At 47.6% G+C, this 25,163-nt stretch overlaps 1 protein-coding gene across 5 annotated transcripts in view; it reads right to left on the reverse strand.

Annotated features, from left to right (window-relative positions):
- Nucleotides 1-1,099: 1,099 nt before the first annotated feature.
- The window catches only part of KIAA1549L (KIAA1549 like), a 230,088-nt gene continuing 206,024 nt past the window's right edge, over nucleotides 1,100-25,163 (reverse strand). For all 5 annotated transcript variants that reach the window (XM_080687146.1, XM_080687145.1, XM_080687144.1 and 2 more), the window contains 5 exons: nucleotides 19,617-19,967; nucleotides 10,428-10,525; nucleotides 7,524-7,672; nucleotides 5,903-6,054; nucleotides 1,100-4,295 (listed from right to left, as the gene is read on the reverse strand). In XM_080687146.1, coding sequence (XP_080543272.1) covers nucleotides 4,014-4,295; nucleotides 5,903-6,054; nucleotides 7,524-7,672; nucleotides 10,428-10,525; nucleotides 19,617-19,967 — 1,032 coding nt within the window. In that variant the 3' untranslated portion in view covers nucleotides 1,100-4,013. The remainder of the gene's footprint in view (nucleotides 4,296-5,902; nucleotides 6,055-7,523; nucleotides 7,673-10,427; nucleotides 10,526-19,616; nucleotides 19,968-25,163) is intronic.

A 25,163-nucleotide genomic window follows, 5' to 3' on the forward strand; every position in this document is an offset into this window, starting at 1 on the left:
AGAGAAGCATTTCCTTTAGTCAGGTATTTAAATCCCTTTCCACCTCAATCTGCACTCTCAGAAGTTGTTTTTTTTTGTGTGTTTTTTTAAAAAATATATTTTATTGATTTTTTAGAGAGGAAGGAAGAGGGATAGAGAGTTAGAAACATCGATCAGCTGCCTCTTGCACACCCCCCACTGGGGATGTGCCCGCAACCAAGTTACATGCCCTTGACCGGAATCAAACCCGGGACCCCTCAGTCCGTAGGCTGATGCTCCATCCACTGAGCCAAACCGGTTTTGGCATGTTGTTGTTTTTTAATCACAAATCTAACAATATTCTATCCATTCTTCCATCAAGATTGCTCAGAAATTACATGTCCTTCTGTTGAATTCCTAAATTAACAAATGTACCATACAATTTGTCTTGGGTCCAGAGAATTGAGTCTTACATAATCCAGTCTGATTTGGTCAGCTTAGGCTGCCATAACTAAGTACCACAGACTGGGTGGCTTATAGACAACAGAAATGTACTTCTCAGTTCTGGAGGCTGCGAGTACAGACCAGGGTGCCAGCATGGTAGGGTTTTGTTGGAGATTCTTCTGGGTTGCAGACTGCCAACTGATTATTTTATCCTCACAGGCAGAAAAGAGGGCATCCCTTTTATAAGGGCACTAATCCCATTCATGTGGGCTCCACCCTCATGACTTAAGTACCTCCCAAGGCCCCACCTCCTAATACCATCACATTGGGGGTTAGGATTTAAACATATGAATTGGGTGGGGGGAAGGCACAAACGTTCAGTCCATTGCACACCATGGAAGAGGCAATTCCTGCTCCAGTAACACTGCCATCTTCAGATCACAGGTACCAGGACACACACCAGACGTTTAGACATTTTCCTGAACATCGGGATTGCCTCCCCAACGCAGAGCATGGAATCTGCTGCCTCCCAGTGACACGTTGTCATGGCCCCTCTGGCTGCCTGTTTGGGGCCATGGCATTGAGAGGAATACACCCCTATTCTTGAGCAGCAGTTGAGAACACCATTTCCTTGGCAGTGTTCTCTAGAAAAAGCCAAAATGCATTTCTTTTCAGACTGTAGGAAACTCACGTCAAAACGAGTTCCAAAAAAATGTTTATTATGCTACAAAGGCATTGTCCTCTATACACTTTATCTGAAGTTCTTTACACATTCCATCATCTTTTTTTTCCTTCACAGGAACATAGGGAATGTCTCAGATGACCCTTGTCTACTTTTTAAACCTCCTAGCATAGTTCAAGAAACCACAGACAAGCATGCAGGCAGCATGGTGAAATGGGAAGCAAGGTGGGTCATGAATCAGCAGGCTTGGGCCGGAGCCCTGGGCAGGTCACTCCACTTCTCGGGACTCTGCTTCCTTCTTCAAGGTCACCACCGTCTTGTGGCTTCTCCAACTGTCTGGAGGGTCATGAGGACCACAAAGCCCCTGGGCTCTCATGGAACTCTATTTTAACTTCCACGAGGCACTTCTGAACATTTGCCTTTTCTCTGAGCCAGCTTCCCAGGTATCTGTCCCATCCATGAGGTCAGAAGACTCTTCAGAGAAGGGACCCCATCTTAGTCACACGATATCAAACAATGGTGGCTGTCAGCTCATGGGTGGGAAACCATGAACAGACTGACCTCTTTTCAATTTAAGGTTTTCCTCCCATGTACTTTGTTAAACCGCTGGTGTCTAGTTTAAGGGAGGGTTTGATTAAGCATGCTGCGTGTTCAGCTGTTTCAGTTGACTAACTCAATATTTCATGGGCTCTGTAAAGACTGCAATGATTTGTTTCTCATCCTCTTAGCAAGCTGGGGCCGCAGGCTCGCTCTCTGTAAGTTACTGGCACATCTACAGCTCAGACACTGTCTCTGAAGCATGTGCATCTATTTTAATTACACTAAGGTCTTAAAACTTCATTTCCACATGTAACATTTCCAGGCATTTACCAAGCAGACAAAGTACTGGGCTGATGTCATTGCACTGATGAAATATTAATATTATTGATAAGGCGGGACAATGTAGCGGACTCTATCAGACTCATACCATTTGCATGAAAAGGCTGAGTTTCTTTGGCTCTTTGTTCATTCAAGTGCATTGAATACCAATTTAGATAGACTTAGGCATTGTGTTAATCTGTCGATAAAATCTTACACTGTCCATAGTGTTTTGCAAGCTGATTTAAGTTTTGGATTACAACAACTAGCCATTGGTAGAAATATACCATATATATACACATGGAAATTACAAAAATACATTTTATTTATAGCTGATTTTTTTCTTTTTAAGTAACAAAAAGCTAACACTATGAAAGATCAACCAGCATACCAAAAGACACTACCTCACATCATCCGAACAAGAGGCTTGCTTGGGACTTCCGTGACACGTCATCTCCGGAACATCCCAGAAAGAGCCACTGGCCACTGGGAAATAAAAACCGCTTCTTTGAAAAGTCTGTGCTTTGACAGTCGAATCTCCCATTCTAATCAGTTCCACGCCCACTCTTCTCTTAACTTTTAAATTGCCACCTTCTCTCAGTAAAGACCAAAGAAACTCGTGAGGAGAATGGAAAGATGGGTTCAGGGAATGGATACAGCTGAAGCGAGATGGATCTTGGGTGAAGGTAGGACAGGCCCTCATTCTCCAACAGACGCCAAGTGAGCCCTCAATGTGGGGGAGGGGACCGCGTTTTCTCCCCGAGGCCACCTGAATGAGGTCAGCAGCTGTTCGGCTTTGCGCTGACTGTGCGGCAGGTGACTCGGGGCTGGGAGACGCTGCCCACCCAGAGCTCTGGAGGCCGACTCGCCATGGCGGGGCAGGTGATTCGCAACATCACCCCCACAAGGCCAGCAGCCCGGCCATTTCAGCGAAAGTCCTCCAGTGTCCATTAACCACAGAGGGTGGGGAAGGAGGGGACTGGCTACCTCCATACACTTTTTAAAATGTTATTTACATTTACACGTAAATCAACGGATTTTCTACATTCAGAAGCTTCTATGAACAGAGGCTGCAGGCTGGGGAGACTGGACCCACTCTTCCTGCTCCTAGCAGGCATCCATCACTAGTTCCTTTTGTGTCACTCAGCAGCCCAGGCTGGACGTCATTGCTGAAATGACCGAGATGTTTCTCATAAAAGTCAATGATGTATCTCTTATCCCAGGAGAGAGAGGAGCTTCATTCTCAGGCCACCTTCACTGCAGGGCAAAGAAAAAGCTCCACCAGGAACTGTTTTCCTTTTGTAGGACCCTATAAGCTCTTAGCTCCGCTGCTCTTTCAGTTGGATCCCAGCTCACAGGGTACTCCGGTTCCAAAATAACAACACCTTTTCAAAAACCTGTCATCGCAAACCAACCATTCCCTCTCATCGTCTCCCTCTCCTGGCCTTTGCGTAATGGGGGGCGGGGGAGAGGTACAGTCATCGATAGCACTGGCTTTCATCCCATGCACCCGACTTTGCATATGAATCTCTAAAAGAAAAGGACTCAAGTTTCTTGGCTGGAGTCAGTGCCTCCCTTCCGGACAGGAGGTGATTTTAACGAGTTACAGTCATGGCTGAATGAGAGAGAGTTCAGTCTGGTGCATCATCACACGCCTGCATTGCCTTTAACACAGAAACAGTTAACATGCAGGAGTCACCAAAGATAGAGCTACGGCCTCCGCCTTCTGGTGACTTATTGAAATGTGGCATTGGACAGGAATCTGTAGCTTAGTTCGTGTCTCTCCCGACTAAGGCTCCGTAGGGAAATACACCGGCAGTTTGAATATAACAATATCAAGCATACGGTCCCAAGCAGGGACCTCTTGGCATACAATCAGTTGAAGAGGCCGAGAATCCAGTCATTCAAGAGTTTCCTCTGTTTCCCAGAAGCCCCATGGTTCACCTTTTCAGAAACTAAGGATGAGGAAGACTCTACCCACTGTCTATGCCTCAAGTCCCAACGCTAATATTAGGCTTGAGAAGCCCGAAGACTGTTTCCTCAGAGTCTGGGAGCCCCCGGGGCTAAGGCATTAGACCTGGAACTCAAACATGTCTGTCTGCTTCTTAGCCAGCTTGGCCACCTCTTCCCGGATGGCCTTCACCAGGGCCGCCGTGGAGATGTTGGTCAGGGGAGTGTCGGGAGGGTCGTTCTCTGCCAGGCTCTGCTGGGAGGCTGCCGTGGAGGGCACAGGGCCCTGCTCCAAGCTGGGGTGCATGCCGGCCGGCTGGCTGTACTGCCGAGGGAGCCTGGACGGGGAGTTCTGCTGGTAACGTGACCGGGGGTAAGCCTCGATGTACCCTGGGAGGGGGACCTGCAGAGGATGTTGGGAGACAGAGGAGGGGCCTGGGATTAGGAAGGGGCTCGTCATAAGATGCACCTGACACTGGAGGCAGGAGGGAAGAAATTAGGGAGAAAACGGAGGCCACGTACCATTGTACAGATACAAAACCTGGAGTCAGACTGGTTAGATAGAAAGTAGGTAATTTGAATATTCTCACTGGATATGCTGGTGGGAACATACCTGTGTCTACATATGAATCTACGTGGCTACCTTTTTAATATAAGCAGAATCCAGCAAACAGAAGGGTTATAATCCAAAAATTACAGTACTTTGGAGGTATCCGAGGGGGGAGAGAATCCTACGAGCCACCAGGGACCTTCCTACAGATGTCATTTTAGTTTAGTGAGGGATAATAATGATGCTGAATCATTGGCTAAAGACAAATTCAATTATGCTCCTCTTTTAAAGAAGAAGGCGGAAGGATAGAATTCATTCCAGAATTTAAAAAATGCAAGATGGCATATATTTTAAAACATTTTAGAAATTCAAGGGGTAAGCTTTGATCACCAGGAAAATGAATATATGTAGAATAACTTCACCCCTGATGACGTCACTTAGATCAGACATCGCTACAATAAGAATAGACACCAACTGTGAGGTTGAGTTGAATCTGTAAGGGTGGAAAGTATGGACCCCAGGAGTGACCCGGGCCTTGGGTGTCAACATGTTTTCTAACTCTAGAATGCTGAGACCAAACCCTAAAGTGACCTACAGTACTGGGTGCCCTCAGGGTCAGCCTGGAGAGCCAGTCTTTCTTTCTTTCTTTAAAATTTAAATTGAGACAGTCTTTCTTATCCATGTTGGATGGACTCACACAAAGGGGGCTCCCCACTCTAAGGGCCATCCATGTGCTGTTTGTTTTTTCCCCTTGGGTGTTTTTTGTCTGTGTTTTCCACTTAGCAGCCCTTGACAGGTGGCTCAGAGGCAGGTTTGGGTGTGGATATTTGTGCCACAGCTCCTAGTTGTCATGACGGAAGAAACCAGTCCTTGGCTGAAAGTCACGCAGGAAGCTTTAGGAGGTACATGCAAAATAATTCAGTCTTGACTTTCTAATACTCCATTTTCTGGTATTTCATGTAAAAATTTTTACAGAATTTTAAAGCTAAAAGGAACATCTTTAAAAACACGTTGGAGCCAGACAGAGGCAGGTTTGAATCCCGGCCTTAGCACCTTACAAAAGCTGGGTGGCTTTAGATTAGGCCTCAGTTTTCCCTGTCAGCAAAATGGGACGCATCATGGGACTAATAACCCCTACCTGATAGGATGGCTGTGAAGACTGAATAAGACCATATACATAAAATATCTAACATGGTATCTGGCACATAGAAAATATCCCCCAAATGGCAGTCATTATAAACATTTCTTTGATTCAGGAAGATGTAGAACCTGGCAGGTCTCAAGTTCCTCTGTCAAAGGACAACCCATCTTACCACGTCTCCTTTAAAACGGCTGACTTTAGCCAGCTGGTTGGTGGAAGGAGGAGTGAGATAACAACGCACTCGTCTCAACCTCTCACCCCTTTTCTCCCTGAAGTGTGTCAAGCAGGTAACGTTGTGGGGAATCAGCAAGGGTCTCACCGAATCGGCCCACTGGCTCGGGAGCTCATTCTCTCCTGCATAGGACATCCAGGCCTGGCTCCGGTAGGACGAGGGGGGCGTCGGGATGAAGTAGCCGGTGAAGCCTGGTCTGTTGGCAGCTGGGATGGCAAACACTGCGGGCACCGTATTGCCTGGCAGGGAGAAGATGGATGGGGGAGATTAGGCCAGCACCCCACCCACTCAGCTGACATCTGCACAAGCTGAGGAAGCTGGGAAACAGGGGGTGGGGGGCCTGGCATTGGGGGAGTTGGTAATGGGGGAGCAGCAGAACTCCACCTGTGGCCTCAGCCTTGTTCACTGCCCAGTCAGTATGAAAGGCCTGATCTGGGGGGGTGGGTAATGGGGGAATAAGGACACATATGTAACACCTTAATCAATAAAGAAATTAAAAAAAAAAAAAGGCCTGATCCGCCGACTCAGCCTGTCTTTCTAGAGAAATGATCGCTTAACTCCCCTGGCTGAGCCCTCACCACCTCCCCCACCCCCAGCCCAACACCTCAGACCTGCTGACAGGAGGAAAGGGCACCTCAGTGTCCAGGTGTCGCCCTCCCAGGAGGAAGGGTATTTTTAAAGAGCTAAGAAAAGAAACCAAAAGCCATGGATTCCGCCGGTGAAATTTCTGGGCACAGTGAATGCTTTAACAAGCGTTGACAACTGGGTGCTTGCAGTTTAGCCCAAAGTAAGGTTTGAATAAACAAAACACCATTCAGGGCAGGTACAGACTTCCATGTTCATTTCAACACTGTTGGTAATAATAAAAAACTGGACACAACCAATACGTCCCTCCCTAGGGGAAAGGATCTACTGTGACAGATCCTGTACGAGCAGATCACATGGCAGTTTAAAGGAATGAACTAGCTCTATGTGTATCCAGCAACCTGGAGGCGAGGGGGGCTCCAGTGAACAAAGTGCAAGAGGAAATGTATAGCTTGATAGCACTGATGCAGATGTCAAATATATAAAGCATTAATATATGCCAGCGATTTTCAACCGGTGTGCTGCAACACACGGGTGTGCTATAAGAATGTTTGAAACATGTAATACCCGACTATTTAGTCAGGAGCACTGCCCTCTTTTCCCTTAGATGGCCAAATTAAAAAAATGACGACAGCCAACACAAAAATAGCCGTCTGGTGCGAATGAATCAAAATCAGCAAAATACGTTTCTTTTGGCATGCTGCAGAATTTTAGTAATTAGTCTATGTGTGCCATGAGATGAAAAAGTTGAAAATCGCTGATATATACATACATATGTAGCAAAAGGTTAACACCCAGGATCTAAGACTATGATTACTTCTGGGGAGAAGGGAATTTAGATGGAGATGGATCGTTGTTATCTGTAATGCTTTTAAAAACATATCATTTTTAAAAACCAGAAATCTGGCAAAATGTTAACATATACCCTGACTGAAACATATCTTAATATTTGTCAGATTTCAGATCTTTTTGAAAAATAAAAGGAGTAGCTCTTGGATTCCTGAGGGCAGCAGGTAGAAGGTAGAGTGTGGACGTCGGGGTGTGTGTGTGTGTGTGTGTGTGTGTGCGCGCAAGCGTGCGTTTGGGACCAGGGTCCGATGCAGGCTTTTCTTCTCTTGCCCACCTGAGTAATTTAAAGCTGACTGATCCAGCTGCGCCACGGACACGGGGCCTCTGGACACCTGCGTAAAGGAGGCGCTGTCATGCAGATGGGCCGGCTCGGGCCCAGTGGACTCGGCCATCCTGGTCTTGCTGCCAACATCGGAGGTGGACCTGGGTGGGCAGAGGGGCTACGTTAGCCGCTTCTGGACCATAGCTGGCTGGGCAGTCACCTTGAGGAACCGCAGCAGCCTCCAAGCCCCATGAGGATTTGCCCCCAAATAACAAAGGGGGCCAACACACCCAGACCAGTAACAGTCATCATGGTGGCCCAAGCTGGAGACATTTTTTTTTTATTTTAAATATATTTTTATTGATTTCAGAGAGGAAGGGAGAGGAAGAGATAGAAACATCCATGATGAGAGAGAATCATTGATCGGCTGCCTCCTGCATGCCCCACACTGGGGATCAAGCCCACAACCTGAGCATGTGCCCCGACCGGAAATCAAACCATGACCTTCTGGTTCCTAGGTCGAAGCTCAACCACTGAGCCATACTGACCGGGCGCTGGAGACATTATTAGATAGTCAAGGTCAGTACCCCCTTGAGGGTGGCTCTTGTGTCTCTGGGGAGTTCAGTACTTAATTCCTACATAAAATTAAACCAAGCAATTAACGCTGAGTATTGTCGATCTGAGAGGTGATGACATCATCGACAGCCAATGAGAAGGCTCCATCTGAAGAGCAAGGATGCTCCCCTCTCCTGACACCAGGATGGGGACTTAGAGGGTCCTGAGGACTAGTTACTGGCAGGAACAAGATGCCCAAGGCTCTGGGAAGCTCCAGGCACAGGAGCCAAGCACTCGGGCACTTCCTGGGCATAATGAATAGGAACACATTTTTTTTCTGTCCCAGGCAAGCAGAGAATCTGGCCCATTTGACACATCGTATTTCCACCAAGTGCTCAGGAAGCCAAGAGGGCAGCCTGGGCTCAGCGGCCTCTCCCATTGTTATAGGGTGCTTTAGCCACAGAGACTCCAGGCTGCCCTATCATTAACATGGCCGGGAGGCAAAGGAAGCCACAGCAGGTGGCTTCTAAGCAGAGATGGAAACCGTTGGGTTTAGAGAGTGGGTGGTGACCTCCTATTTGGCAAGGATGGCAGACAGTGCATAAGGACAGGGGAGGAGACGGGTGGTTGAGAGAAGAGATGAAATAGATGCTGGGTTTTGGTAAACCTACCACAAAGGGTGGATGTGACGCTCCTCCCAGCCAGAACCCTGGGGAGTAACTGAGGGAGGGTGGCTGCTGGAGGCTCAGCAGTGTGGGGTGGGTCTCCCTTTCTTTCTCAATCCCTCCCTCCTTCTCTGGCTGGCTCACTCCCCAGCCCTGGCCTCCCTCATACTGTTCCCAGCATCTGCTACTCCTTCAGAAAACCCTTCCCAGGAGAATGCCTGCACCATACACTTGGTCCCCTTTGAGGAATCTCAGAGCCTCTGAGAACAGTTAGGGTATTGCTCTCATTTTACAGATAAGGAACCAGGGGCCAGAGGGGCGAAGCAACTTGCCTGGATTTACACAGCAGGTTACTGGCAAGTCAGATGGAACCCTGGTCTGCTGCTTCTCACCCGACCCTGAGCTCGGCTGGGGCCACGGGGTGGGGTCTACACACAGCCGGGGATCCTAAACCGCTGGGATTGAGGGCAGGGTTGTTTCTGAGGGGAAGCCATTTTTCTTTACTGTTTTCACAAAATTCAAACCTGTGGTCCACAGATAGGGTGCGACTAGTGTGTTGGGGGAGGCTAGTGTCGGAAGGCCAGGGCAGTGGCCCGTACATACCTCTGGGACCAGTTGTTTCTCCCAGCCCTGGACATGATGAGTATTTCGACCTCCCCCAGTGCTCATGGCCTTTGTGTTTCTCGTCTATCTTTATTAAAAACAGGTCTGCCCTGGCTGGTTTGGATTGGTTAGAGCAGTGGTTGGCAAACTCATTAATCAACAGAGCCAAATATCAATAGTACAATGACTGAAATTTCTTTTGAGCCAAATTTTTTAAACTTAAACTTCTTCTAACGCCACTTCTTCAAAATAGACTCGCCCAGGCCGTGGTATTTTGTGGAAGAGCCACACTCAAGGGGCCAAAGAGCCGCATGTGGCTCACGAGCCGCAGTTTGCCAACCATGGGGTTAGAGTGTTAGCCCACAGACTGAAGGGGGGTTCAATTCCCAGTCAGGGGCATGTACCTGAGTTGCAAGTTCAATTCCCGGCTCCGGTCGGGGAGTGCAGGAGGCAATCAATCGATGTGTCTCTCTCGCATTAATGTTTCTCTCTCTCTCTCCCTCCCTTCCACTCTCTCTAAAAATCAATGGAAAAAATATCATTGAGGGAGGATAGGAAAACAATAACAACAAAAACATGTGCTTTTTATATCACAGCACAAAGTGAATGTGCCTCACAGTGGACATATCCGAGTTCATGTGCTTTTAGCCTCTCCCTCTTGGAAGTCACGAGTTGGGGTGAGCGCTGAGACGCGCTGCTCCCTGGCCTCTTGGACACCACCCCTAATAACAAAGGGGTGTGCACACATGGCAGGAGGCAGCTAGACGTGAGGCACCTGTTGTGGTGGCCCCCGCTGGGGTACGTTTTACATGTTCGAGATCAGAGACGGAGCTTTCGGGGCATGGGGCAATGACACTGGGTTTCTTCAATTGTGGGTTCTCCAGGACTTTCTATTTACAATGACAGGAAAGCTGGTTAGCCCTCTATGTCCCCCCACGTCCTTCATGGTACTCGGGTGCCCCAGGCACACGGCTGTCTGTATGGGTGATGCACCAGAATGGGGCATGGCATGAAGGAAGGCTGTCAGGTCGGGGTACACAGGTCCAAATCCTTTCCAAATACTCAAAACAAAGCAAACACAGGAAAGCATTACCGCCTGAGAGAAGCGACCGCTACAGGGCCAGTCCGGGGAGGTACAGGCGGAGGCGGAGAGCCCATGACCATTTCAGGAAGCTGGGAGAACCTGTAGGCCTGTGAAAAACAGCAAATAGAGGGAGATCTGTTAAAACCCAGGGTCAGTCAACACAGAGAGTCTTCTTATTTAAAATGGAATCAAATTTCGGAGGGGCAGGCTTTTCTTCCTTCCTCAAACTTCCCCCTTAAGATATTCCTTAAGATGTCCCCCAGCCCCCTCTTCTATCTCATCTCCTATCACTGTCTCCTTTGCCTAGGCCACTGTGGTCACAGAGTCCTTCAATTGTTCTTTGCAAAGGTGCTCTTGGCAATTGAATACTCCCAGTTCTTTCCCGCCTGGGCTTTTGTACATGCCGCTCTTTCTCCCTGGTGTGCTTTTAATGTTGCTTGTTTATTTATTATCTGCCACCAACCTAGACTGTAATGAGGGCAGGGGCTTTGTTGCCAGCTAGCTCCTTGAGCCTGGAACAATGCCTGGTATATTAAAGACAATCCATCAATATTAGATGAATGAGCCACGGATTGCATTTTACTTTCTTACTCATGGAAATGAGGTTTAACGGGGGGAAAGCAATGGGCTTGGAATCAGGACGTATGAGTGGAGGGCCTAGTTTGCTGATGAATAGACTTTATGTCCCTAAGCAAGACAGGTGACCTCTCTGGGCCTCAGTGTCCTCTTTTGAAATGGAGAGAAGATGCCTTGCTCAGAGGGGTACTGTGAAAATCAGGCAAGTGAGTGTATGTGTGAAGTATTTTGCAATCTATAAAGCACTATTCAAAGATAAATGATTGGAACTGTCACAAACGTGAAGACTTTAATCAACACTTGAGGGGATAAGAGGACAACAGTCGGTGATAGGATCAGAGAGCCAGGCCACAGCCTTCTTAGCAAGAGCAAATCTAGAAATGCTCTCTGGGGAGACAAAGCTTAACTTGTGCTTCTCTTTCTTTAGGTACCATGGCCTGCCAGATCTCTCGATGACCAGATGACAAGATGAAACTGAAGGCATCAGGACCGAAAGCAGCAGTAGAGGGAATCTTTAAACTGAATGAGTCTCCTCCCTTCAGCATTATGGCAGATTGTATACTCATCAGGGCCAGCTCACTAAATAACAACCTGATCCTGGATAAAACATACCTTTTAAGCACAGTGGCAATTGCAAGATGTAAGAGGAATCTCAAGGACTCCACTCCACCTTTCATTTTTGCTTACTACTCACTATTTCCAGCTCTGGTTTCAGTTCATGGTTCTATTTTAGGTTGCTGAGGTGTGTGTGTGTGTCGGCGGGGGCGGGGGGAGGGTGTACCCTGGTGAATTTGGCTCTTCACTTACCTGCACAATGACAGCGTGGGGACTTCCCTGAACCCTCAAGTTTTGCTGAGAATTTAAAAATCATTGTCCTAGGTGTCCTTCCTTCTTTGCTTTCTATTATTATCAATAAACCAACAAGTAAGGACATACCTTTCCCAAAAGAGAGCAAGGGGTTGATAGTCCCTCTTCTCTCTTCTGGCCTCTCACAACCAGTAGAGGAGGCAGACAACCTATTTTTGTCCCTGGTTCTTGGAAGGCTTGCTCTCTAGTCAATACAGTTTCCAGCCAAGAAAAAGCTTTCTATGTCCATGGCTGTCTTGTACCAGTTCACCAGGAGAATTGATGAAAAGTTCTGAACTTTGGACAAGTACTAAGGGAATTCCCTTCTTTGGAAAAAAATATCCAGGTACACAGCAAGACTATAGAAGAGATCAGAGTCCCCTTTGGGCTGTATCCTCAGGGTCTCAAACAGGCAACCTGGGTCCTGGGTCCTGTGTCCCACATAGCGTCTTCCTACATCCCCTCTGTGCAAGTCCCCCATGGTTCACAGTCCTCCAGGTTCTTAATAATGGCTTCCCTTCTCATGTATTTGGAACCTGGCTCCCTGCTGGCTGCTTTGTGACTGAGACCCCCTTGGAAGCTATTGTTCAAAACTGTTGCCTGGTTCCAAGATTCATGATGGTGGCATAGGTTGCCCAGCTTGGTGACCAAGGATTTGGAATCTCTGCCCTCTCCTAGGAAGGAGTTCAGAGATCCAGGACTCAAGGCAGTCTTTGTAACTTGGTCTTAGATCTTTGAGGTGGAAGGAGCCTGGGTATGACTAAAGTCAGACACCCTGGGACCAGAAGTTTTGGTTGTCAAGTAGAGGGAAAGAAGGTGCACAGTCTGCTCTAAGTTTCAGTCCTCATGTCCCTGGAGAAGGGGAGAGGGGGAGGGGCCAAGGCCAACCCCTCTAGCAATCCCAGTAGAGAGTGAGTCCAGGTGAGACCTACCTGTGCTGGTCCCTCCTGTGCATGTGCATGCATCCAGGAAGAGGAATCTGGTCAAGAGGTCAAGAGCAACGTCAAGGGTAGCACTATAGGGGTAATAGTCAAAGGGGGCAGCCTGAGGCTAGAGGAACAGGTCAGAAGGTCTCAGGCTTTTCCTCAGGGAAGGAGCACAGACAGGCCAATGCCAACCCACCCTCATTGGAGGCCCTTGTCCAGTTCAGAATAAATGTGCCAATCTTCCCATACCTGTTGACAACACTGGGTTTCACCACATGGGACCCCTTCCCCTGCATTGTGCTGACCCTGAGAATATTGCGCCTGGCAGAACAGGTGTCCCCCGAAAGCCACATGCAGCTATAAATAACTACATCCTGTGGTTCTGTCAGTTCACCAAGAGCTAATGAGAGAATATCTGAGGCTCCCAAGGCCTGGGGAGCCATAGAAGGTTCAAGTGGAAAGAGAGCAGGAGACACTGAGACCACACCCCTTACCTTAGCAGAAGGGATACTGAACCCCAGAGAAGTAAACTGTCTCATCAAAATCACACAGCCAGTTAAGGGCACTGTCTTATAATTCTGAGCTAAGGTGGAGTGGGGCCACCACTGGCCCAGCTCCCATCAGCGGCAGGAGTTTGGAGTCAGACAAAGATGGGCTTGAGTCCTGCTTTGATCCTTACCAGCTGTTTGACCTGGAGCAACTTACCTTCTCATTAGGTGATGAAGGTACTAGTATAATATCTCCATTTCAAAGGCTGTTTGAAAGACTCATTTCACATCTTATAGTAAGTACTCGAGAAGTGATATTCCCTTCCTTCTGAGAAAGGATTTTTTAAAAATATATTTTTATTGATTTCAGAGAGGAAGGAAGAGGGACAGAGAGATAGAAACATCCATGATGAGAGAGAATCATGGATCGGCTGCCTCCTGCAAGTCCCCCACTGGGGTCGAGCCCACAACCCGGTCATGTGCCCTTGACCAGAATCGAACCTGGGACCTTTCAGTTTGCAGGCCGATGCTCTAGCCACTGAGCAAAACTGGCTAGGGCTGAGACAGGATATTTTGATATAGTAATTGTAGCAACTAAGGTCCTCATCCCCCCCGTTCCCCCCCCCCCCCCCGCCCCAGTTCTTGAATCCAGGGCCCTTCCCCTGCCCCAAGCAGTGAGGGCATCCCACCTTCCTGCCCCAGGGAAGGCCACGGCCAGTGAAGATGGTCCAAGAGCCAGTTCTTATTGGTATTTCAAAAGCCAGAGCTATTGAACAGCAAGAGTTTAGGATTCTATCAAAAATCTAAGCCCCAAAGTGCTCAAGGTCTAAGGCTGATGCCCAAACAAGAGATTTGGAAGAAGTGAGGTACGTTTAGACGACTCTGCCCCTGGATTAGGTAAACTCTCTTCGGATAGACGAGAGGAGAGTTAGAAGGAGGCAAGGGAGCTTAGATGCTGATGAGTCTGATGAAGGGGCTGTGTGTCCTGCCTCGCTCTGGAGGGAGGGGTAGGGGAAGGGAAGAGAGGACACAAATACAATAGCAATGTTTGGAATCTTAAAGACAAGGGGCCTGTACCCACTTTTAGGAAAGCCCAGGAACCAGCAGCACAGAATTCCCCACTTCCCCCAGAACACAGAAGCATGCGAGTAAGAAATGGAGAGGTCTGGAGAGAGCTTATTAGCAGGAGGACCAGGACACAGCTTACCTGGACTATCACCTGGAGACTAGCAGAAACAAGGACTTCTCAGGGACACCAGCCAAAGCAGTGAGATGAGGACAGACTGGGGCCAGATACTGAAGCCTTCTCCCCACCCCCTCAGCATGGTTTGGAACCCCAACCCCAATAAGCTTAACCCAGGGATATGGAGGGAGACTGCCCTGACTGACAGTAAGCTTCTGGCATGTGGAGAAGATTACATAAAAACATCGAAGGTCATGTGTCTTACACACCTGAGTTTGTGGGCTGAAATAAGTATTCTCCGGACTTCCTCTCCTCCCACGCAGCCCTCCTGTATCGACTAAGGGTTTTTATTCGCGCGAATCATGTTTCTAAACTCAGGGGGGCATGCATTTGCCAGATGTTGGGTGCTCAGTTGGTTTTCAAAAGGAATTTTTCAGGCAAAAGGAATTTCCAAAGGCAAAGATCCCTTGCTCAGACTGGCCCGGGAATGACAGTGACCCACCTTCAATGACTCCTGAGTTGGGACAATGCCCCATGAGCCACCCTGGGGAAGACCCACTCCTGGTGATTCAACTTCATCAAACCACCAATGACTTTGGTGTAACTAGAGGTGAAGGGAGCTCAGTAACAACTGACATTGAATTTCCCACCTACCTGGACAGATGGGAACTCAGGACAGATTCAAATTTGATTTGGAGAAACACGAGAAACGTAACATTTCTTGAACACAAGAAATGATGTCTTTCTATCTCACCATAAGCAAAGGTTTGGGAGTGCTCTTTTTATTTTGTTTTGTTTTGTTTTTGAGGGGAGAGGAGGAAAACATGTCTTCCTTACAAGGGGCAATGAAAGGAATGGACAAAATCCCCTCAAACTGGGGTATGCCTCCTTATGAGAAGATCACACTGAAGTTTTGGAGATTCGAGTTCTCATCGGAGCCTGGAGGGCATCCTTATGATCGGCCTGGCCACAGGGTGGAAAGAGAGTGAGCCTTGAAGTTGGACAGCTCGAGGTTCTAACCCCAGTTCTTCCCTTTATAGTTGTGTAACCTTGACCAGTTTCTTTACTTTTCCAAGCCTCAGTTTCTTCATTGAGTCATAATACTGACTTCATAGGGTGGTTGTTCGATGATAAGAAATAATGTCGACACCGCACTTAGCTCAGTGTCAGGTACACAGGGAGCTTAATAGATGGCAACTGCTGTTGTTATTATTATTATTATTATTATTATCATCATCATCATCATCATCATCATCATTATTGTCAGTTCCATCTGTAAAGCCTCTAGTAATTGTAGAGGGAGATGCCTTCACCTGCTACCTTCATGGAAACCCCTTCCCAGACACCCACAGGAAGGCTGAAGGATGGTCTCCCTCCCCGTGGCACAGACCCATTACAGCTGCTAGCCAAATTCGATTGGTCATTAGGTGTCGAATCCAATTTCTTCAGAGACTTAAGGGGTAAAATAGAGTCAAGAGTCTCCTAAAATGCAGGGCAGAAATCGCACGCTGCCAGCAGTCACCTTTTCCATGGTATAAATGCCATCAGCGTGGCCCCGTGCACGTACTAGGAAAACCACCAGCCTCCAATCATCCTCTGGCAGAGCGCAGAGCCCTTCCTTTGGGGAAGCTGAAAAGTAATCACAGTTATCCTTCTAAATTGCCATCTTTCCTATTGATTTCCTCATTACCATAGTGCAAGGGGGCTCCACAAGAACCTGGGTTAAGAGCCATCATTTTGACTTGTAGGCTATTGTGCATTGTAGGCTATTTTCTCCTTTCATGAAAATAGGGGACACACGTGCTATTAGAAAAAAAAACACACCTTAATAACAAAAGAGCTGCCTTTGATATCCTACGGTTGGATGGCCTCCCTCTCTGTTGTGTTATTTCTGAAGCCCCCCCCCCTTTTTTTTTGGTGTTGTCGTTTTAAAAGTATATCATGCTGATGTTTTTGCCCTTCTTGGCACAACTGCCAACCCCGTGTTATGACAAAGGGAACCACCTAAGTTTTCATATGTCTCACAATGAAATTTTTAGGTGATTTTGTTAAACCGAGCATAATGGATGTGGTTTGTGGCATCCTCTTGCCTGCCATTGGTTTTAAGGCTCATCCTGTTGATTAAGTTTTTCTCTCTGAAACCCGGACCTCTGCATGGACTCCCAGAATCTGGCCTCCAGCCAAAGAGGTCCCAATGTTCTTGAGAACCATCTTTAGACATAAGTGCAGCTTCTCTGGAACGCTGAGTGGGGGCACCCGGAGCATGCGCTGAAAGGAATTTCACAGTCATCTCAGAACTGTCGGGGGAAAGGGATAGAACTAGTAGGACCCACTGCAAAGGAGAGGATGTTTTTAATATTAATGACTAGCATTTATTGAGTAATTCAATGTGCTCGGGGCCATGTAAAGCACTTTAATTAATATCGGCAAATGACTATTGGACGCTGACTAGGTGCCAGGACTGTGCTAAGCATGGTACCTGGATTTCATCCTCTCTGCAGCCCTCTTGTCCTCACCACTTTATGACTGAGGAATCTGAGGCTCAGAGATGTGGTCACTGGCTAAGGTCATTCAGCTGGAGAGTGCCATTCTACTCTGGACTGGGGGCAGAATCCGGGGACATGGAGCTCAGGAGGGATGAACCAATGAAACTGAAGTCAGTGTGAATCACTATAGAATGGATACAGGTAGGTTTTCTTAGGGGACAGACACGTAAGAGGTAGTATATCCAGGGTGGGGCAAAAGTAAGTTTACAGTTGTTTTATGAAAAGTAATACAATCATGAATAAATAATAAGACAAGAATTAACTGTGTTTTGAGTACTCACAACCTTAAGCCTACTTCCAACCCTGTGTGTGATAGATTAGAGTGTTTTCTGAATCTCAGTGAGGAGATTTGTTCTTCCCCCATAAAAGTGGGTACTAATTTAATGCTCAATTAGTAGAAAACTATAATATGACTACCATGGGAAAATATATCAAGGTGACAGGTTTGTAAGGTTCAGTGAGAATTTTTTAAATTTTCTGAAAAAAAGGATTGGGACTCTAGACTGATGGGAGCTGGGCCAGTGGTGGCCCCAGAGTTGCTGTCACTCTTCCGGAAGGCAGCGCTTCTTGACCGTAGCCAGCAAGGTTCCCTGACAGCAGAGACGAAGTCGTGTTCCTGAGATCTGGACATGGCCCTAAGGCCCTGTTTTAGCTTAAAATTTGTATAAAAATTTTGCATTACTCCACCCATCTCTCAGAAAATGGGATGCACAAAAGATGCCCCGTGTTCATCCTGTTTCCTTTATTGACTACACTCTCTGGATTTGCACATTGCAGACTGAGAAAGCTGACTTTGACACCTACCAGTTCTTCGGATAATGTCTCACTTTGTCCAACTTGGCTTTTACTAATGAGAAGACCCTGTGGACCAGCAAACAAGTATTCTGGCCACCTGGCCATCTGGCTTCTCCTTGCAGGTTTGTGAATAAATAATTGTTCTGAGCTTAATCGGCATGAGTCAGAGTCCCCAGATCTGACCACAGTGGAACAAATGGACGAAACAGAAATTCTGTACCTGCTGGCCTAAGGTCAAGGCTCTGCAATGATGATGACCTCTCCCAAGCATAGCCTCAGAGGTTCAGTTTCAAATAAACTTTAGTCTCTCCTGCGAATGCTTAATCAATAGGGAAAGGTTCGGCTAGAGAATGACATGCTAGGAATGACATGCTAACATGTTTGATGTCATCACAAGGCTCTGCCAGCCCATAGGCTACAGAAAATGAGAGAAATGATACGAATGGCAGCGTAACACAGCAGCAGGCAGAAAAACACGGTGGTTAAGAATATGGGCTCTGGTGCCATACTGCCTGGCCTTGGGCCCTGGCTCTGCCCCTTTCCGGCGGTGTGACTTGAACAAACTGTGGAATCTTAGTTCCTTCATCTGTAAAATAGGGATAAAACTAGTACCTGTGTCAGGGCTTGTAGTAAGAACGAAATAAATGCGTTAACGTACACATGACACCGAGATCAGTACCTCGTAACACTGAAACACAGCAAATGTTAGCTTTTATTATCTAATTACATATCACTATGATGATTTATAAAACTCTATTAATGAGTAATCCTTGGGGATAGGCCATGAAATATTCCAAAGGTGGAATCTATACATGTACAAGGCATCGTCTATTATGGTGTATGCCTTTTAAAACTAAGTCTTTTTTTTTTTTTTTTTTTTTTTTTTAAAAGATATATGGCCCTGACCGGTTTGGCTCAGTGGATGGAGCATCGGCCTGCGGACTCAAGGGTCCCAGGTTCGATTCCGATCAGGGGCATGTACCTTGGTTGCGGGCACATACCCAGTAGGGAGTGTGCAGGAGGCAGCTCAGCTGATCGATGTTTCTCTCTCATCGATGTTTCTAACTCTCTATCCCTCTCCCTTCCTCTCTGTTAAAAACCAATAAAATATATTTTTTAAAAAAGATATATGTAGACACTATGATAATGAGCACAATGCAAACTAATTAAAATTGTTGTTTATCCATGGAAGCTTTGGTCATTGGGTGCTTTCTCAGTTACTGAAGTGCAGTTACCACTAAATGAAATAAACGTGACTGACACCTCTATAGCATTTATGTGTGCCTGCATTCTTCTAGTATCTGGCATATATCAACTGGTTTACTCTTCACAATTACCCTAGGAAGTAGGTCATTTTCATTTGCTGATTTCATCTGTAGAGAATTTAAGTGACATCCCCAAGTGACAAAGCCAGTGAGTGGCAGAGCTGGGATTCAGAGTCCAGCCCCCTGTGTCCAGAGCGTCTGCTCTGACCCACCAGGCTACAGGGACCCTAACAAGCAGCTCTGCGATGCGTTTTGACATTTAAAATGGGTCCTCGCACTTGGAAACATAGGAAACCATCAGTGCACGAAGAATGAGGTCAGCCCTTCACAGGAGGGATAGTAGCAAAGGAAATTCTTCCTGAAGTGTATTACAGTTGGAATAAGGGCGTGTGTTCAGAGCACTCAAAGGCTTAGGCCTGGATCATGGATGGAGGACAGGATGAGAGCCCAGCAAAGTCCCATCTCCAAATTCCAAGGTGACTTATCACTAGACGCCCCCCTCGGAGACCCCTGTTGGAACACCCTGGGCAGGACTGACCTGATAATAGCCGGCGGGCAGGATGTCTGACTTACCGGCCGGGGCAGACTGTACTGGTACATTTCTGGGCGGTAGGTTGGCACCCACTGCACCCCAGCTCTGGGCCGCGTCATGGTCCCCGGGGCACTGGTCACCACCTCCGAGTAGGGCAGGTGCTGTGTTGAGCCGTAGGCCTCCTGGTGCCGGCTTTGGCCTGCATGGCCCGCGGACGCTAGGCTGAAGGCCTCCTCCAGCAGCATGTGCATCTGCTGCCGGACCTCGTCGATGGAGGGCTGGGAGCTCAGCGTGGACGTCTCAGAGTGGCCCTTCACTTGCCGTGATCTGACGTAGCCCCGTGGCTCGTTAACTCTGTCAACGTTGGTTTCCTCTATGATTTCAGGCTCGGTCTGTGGGATCAAACAAATGCCCACGGATTTGTTAGTTCACTTTCCTTTCCATTAATGCTGCCTGTAATGTGCTCTCAACTGTCCAGCTTGGACTGGTGCTAGAGGCATGTGTGCCCTATCTAGGGATTCATGTGATGGGTAGTCAGCTATCATTGCATCGGTAAGGCCACACTCAGCTATCCCTGTGCACCTCACTTATCCAGAGCTCGAGCAGTGCCACGGCTTTACTAATGAGCATAATGACCGTGAGAAATGGCTTTTCACTGACGACATGAATGGTATTCTCTAAAACCTTTTAGAGACATTCTCTGCCCCTATGCCTGTTAGGTACGAGAATCTAGAGCGTTCTGCAGTTTATGCTCCAAGGGTTGGCACTCTAGATCTAGACTAACTCTCTCCATGGTCCTGGGTCCAGCCACTGGTTAGCCAATTGCTGGCTGCCTGATGGCAATTTCAGAAAGAATAACAAAACCTGCCTCTAGATCACTGATGTCAAGGTGTGCACACTGAATCAGAAGCTCTGGGGGCAGAACACAGCATCCGTACCTTAGCAAACCCACCCAGAGATCCTGATGCCTGGTGAAGTCTGAGAATGTTCTCCCGCCTTTCTCCAGGGGACCTTTCATTTAGGGAGTAGCCATGGCATCTACATGGGCAGAGAGCTAGGACTTTATCAGCTTCCAGAGCAGGCTGCATGGACTGTCTTGTGCTTGCCTGTCCATGAATGCTTATTTTTATGGTTGATTTTTATTTAATGGTTGGTTTTTTTACAGAGAGAGAAGGTAAGGAGGAAGAGACAGACAGACATCAATTTTTGTTGTTCCACTTATTTATGCATTCATTGGTTGATTTTAGTATGTGCCCTGACTGGGGATTGAACCCATAACCTTGGTGTATTGGAATGACACTCTAATCAACTGAGCTACTCGGCCTGGATTGTGGGTGGTGGCTGTTAATGAATGCTTTTTTTTTTTTGGTCTGAGACTGGCTTTTGTGACCACCTAAGGGTGAGGCTGTGGGAGAGTAGTTAATCCACAACCATTTCAAGTGTGCCTGTGGATACCATTGTGGATGACCATAGGATAGCTTATGAAAAATCCTAAATTGGGAAAGAGCTTGTAGCATCTGAGAAAGAGAAAAGTGGACTGTTATGGGCTGAACTGTGTCCCCACCCCAAATTCATATGGTGAAGTCCTAACCACCAGCACCTTAGAATGTGACTGTATTGGGAGACAGGGTCTTCACAGAGGTAAGTAAGTTAAAATGAGGTCATCAGTATGACCTAATTCATTATGACCTCTAAGAGGAAATTCGGACACAGACATATGAAGAGGGAAGACAGTGTAAAAACAGGGAGACCTCGGCTATCCATAGGCCAAGGAGAGAGGCCACACCTTCCCTCATGGCCCTCAGGAGGAACCAATCTGCCAACCCAACATTGACTTGATTTCAGACTTCCAGCCTCCAGAACTGTGAGAAAACAGATGTCAGTTGTCTTAGTTGTCAAGTTTGTATTACTCTGTTACGGTAGCTCGAGCTGATGAATACATGGACCATGTGGCTAAAGCCCTGGCTGTCAGGAGATGGGGCTGGAGAGGCAGGCAGGGGCCAGATTACAGACCATCTTAAAGGCCATGGCCAGAAGGTTAAACTGTTTTCAAAGGGCCATGGAAATCTCTTGAAGAATTTTGAGCAGAGAAATGTGATTGAAATTCATGGGAGGTCAGTGAGAAGACTCTTAGAGTAATCCAGGCAAGAAGAGATGGCAGGGGCTTGGGTGAGGTGGACATGGACAAAGATGTGGGTGAGTTCACAATATATTTTGGAAGAGTGTTGACATGACTCAGTAGATGAGTTTAGATGAGGTGTGGGGATGAAATAAAAAAAAGGAGTCAAGGCTGAGACCCTTTATTGAGGCCAGGTATCTTGCTACATGGGTCTCCGAATGTTCTCTGAGCTCCCCAAGCATAGGTCTTCCTCTGGGCCTTTCCACTTGCAGTTCCCTCTGCCAGGAATGTTTCTCCCCTGAGGGTCAGCCTGGTTGGCTCCCTCTTTTTAGGTCTCTGCTCAAAAGTCATTTCCTCAGAGAGCCCTACCCTGGCCGACCTGTAAAGAGCACCTCCTGTTATTCTCCACCTCTGCCTTGCTTTATGCTCCTCCATGGCATTTCTGACATTGCAGAATACAGCAATGTGTCCACATGTTCATTATCTGTATCCTTACTGGAATATAAACTCCATGAAGACAGGGACTTTGTCATGTTTCCTGTTGTATCCCAGAATGGAAAGTACTAGGACTTTAAGAAATCAGCCAATCAATGGTTTTCTCTCATCATTGGTGCTTCTATCGCTCTCTCCCTCTCTGAAATCAATAAAAATATTAAAAAAAAAATACAGCCTGGAGAATTTCTGCTCAAAAGTCTTCAACAGTAAAAGACATTTGTATGTGTCTAAAATGAATGAGACAATTTTATTTAAAACTAGAGGCCCGAAGCAGGAAGATTCCTGCAATAGGGCTTCCTGCAGCGGTCTGCTTCCCTCCCTTCTCCGCTGCCCTGCCTGCTTCCCTCCCTTCTCCGCTGCCCTGCTTGCTTGCTTTTCTGCAGCTTCACTCCCTTCTGCAGCGCTTGGCTTTCTTCTACGCGGTCTTCAGTCTTCGCTCTGCGCCTTGATATGCAAATTAACCACCATCTTGGTTGGCTTAATTTGCATGCTCGTTCCTGATTGGCTGGTGGGCATGGCTTTGTGGGCGTAGCGGAGGTACGGTCAATTTGCATGTTTCTCTTTTATTAGATAGGCCTAGAGGCCCAGTGCACGAATTTGTGCACCAGTGGGGTCCCTCGGCCTGGCCTGCGGGATCGGGCAGAAACCAGTTCTCCGACATCCCCTGAGGGGTCCTGGATTGCCAGAGGGTGCAGGCCAGGCTGAGAGATCCCACCGGTGTATGATTGGGGCCGGGGAGGGATGCAGGAGGTTGGCCAGATGGGGAGGGACTGCAGGAGGGCTCCAGGGCGTGTCCAGCCCACCTCACTCAGTCCCGATATGCCGGACCCCAGCAGCAAACTAACCTACTGGTCGACTGTCTGCCCCCTGGTGGTCTGTGCACATCATTGCGAGTGGTTGAGTGGCCTTAGCATATCACACTTTGATTGGTTGAACAGATGACTGGATACTTAGCATATTAGGCTATTATTATATAGGATGGAATTGAAGAGGAAGAATAAAGGACTCTTGAAGCTATATATTCCAGAAATTCTTGAGTTATGAGCCCCAAAGTGGATCGATGTCTTACACAGTCTTCTTTTCCAGGATACACACGTGCGTGCATTATCACATCGCCTCTCCCAGGCACTTCATTTCTGGAGCACAGGAATCTGAAGGCTCTCTCCAAAATGTGCCTCAAGGCAGCGATTTTCAGCTCAGTGTCAACCACAGTTTCACCCAGCAAGGAGAACAGATTCTGAATAAACTCTGCCACTTCAGAGCAAAGGCCAAGTAGGGGTTTCAGCGAGACAGATTTCTGGCCCATCTGGCCATGATGGATGACTCTGGCTCCAGGCCCCTTTTTCTCCCCACCAAAACAGGTCCTTTGAGCAACATAAAACAGTGCTGCTTCTCTGCCTTTAATGCCCGCTTGGGCTGCTTAACAGCCTCATGGCAAGTGCTGCCTGTCACTGAGGAAGCAGAGACATATTTACAAAGCTGCTTGTGGAAACCAAGCTTCAGGGAGTTTCCACCTCCTCTGTGGGGAGAGGGGCTCTCAGGGCCTGGGGGAACCCAACAGCTCCTCCCGAGCCTGCATCTCAAAGCTTCTCTGACAATAAAGGGAAACTGCCTCTCAGAATAGGGAGGGGGGGTCAAAATAAGGATTTGATGACTTCCCTTCCGCCACAGGTGTGCAAATGGAACTTTAAAAACTCTCAGCAGATTTTCTAATTTCACTCTGATTACTTTCCAAAGGATGACCCACAACCACTTTGGAGCTAGAAGGACATGACATCAGCATGCTGTTTCTGCCTCTTAGGTGAGTGGGAAAGACAGTACGGGGTCTCGCGTAGATTTCTAAGCGGAGTGGCACTTTTTATCACACTGAGGTTATGGGGTGGACAGTCAAGAGTAAAAGACCGTGTTTCCAGGTCCTTGGCAAGTGGACAGGTCTCAGCATTACTCACTGCTCCCAAAGCAACCCTTCCCCATCCTGCAGGAGGAGCGTCCGGCTCCGTCCTCCTGTCTTTCCCCCTTACCCTGCTGCCCTCCACAGAGCGGTGGGAACGCAATTACTGAGCAAGTCACAACACCCCATTTAACTTAAGTTACAATGACTGGCTGCCCCGTGTGACCTTAGCGATCACCTTTGGAAGTGCGGCCAGTGTGGGGGCAATGGGGAGAAGGTCTTGGCACCTTTTACAGAGCCCTTCTGTAGTCCCCTCATGCTGGAGAAAGGCACCATTTGAAAAATACAATCCTCTCTTTGGCGTGTGACAAAATTCATATCCGTTCCGAGATGTCTAAAGTGTTAGAATGGAAAAGAAACAGAAAAAAGTGTATCCCTCTCTCTCCCCCATGGATTCTGTTAGCCAGAGGTGTGACAGCTCATTTAATTCTCACAAGGACCCTATAAGCAGGTACCATATGTATCTCCACTTTCGAGATGGAAAAGCACAGTGCAGAAGGTGAAGTAACTAGCCCAATTCACACTGCTAGACTGAGCGGGAACTTGGACGCAGCCCAGCTCCAGAGGCCGTGAGCATAACCGTTCCATAGTAATTCTGTGAACGCTGAGAATAATCTATGAGCCACTGTCAATTAGTTAAAAATACCTTTTAAAAAGGAATCAACCTGAAAGTAAACACAAAAGAGTGGCTTCTCTCATGGGAAGCTATTTTGCTTCTTGGTTTTGAGGTGACTCATCACCTGCTTTTTCCCCCCTCTTAGCTGAGTGGGCACTGCAGGTGGCTGGAGACAGAGGGTCAGTCTTGAGAGTCAACACTGCTCCATAACCAAACAGCCTCTCCCACCGCCAACGCACACCTGCTTTTCCTCCTTTTGAAAAATCCACAGACTCACAGAACCCCTCTTTGTCATTCTATCTGCCTCTGAAACACAATCTCTAACTTCAGCCAGGGCTTCCCAAGCCCCCGGGAACAGTGGTCATTGGCTCATCACCATGCTGATCCGCCCCTTTACGGAGGGAGTG

Source organism: Plecotus auritus (genome assembly GCF_963455305.1).
Source record: "Plecotus auritus genome assembly, chromosome: 9".
Lineage (NCBI taxonomy): Eukaryota > Metazoa > Chordata > Mammalia > Chiroptera > Vespertilionidae > Plecotus > Plecotus auritus.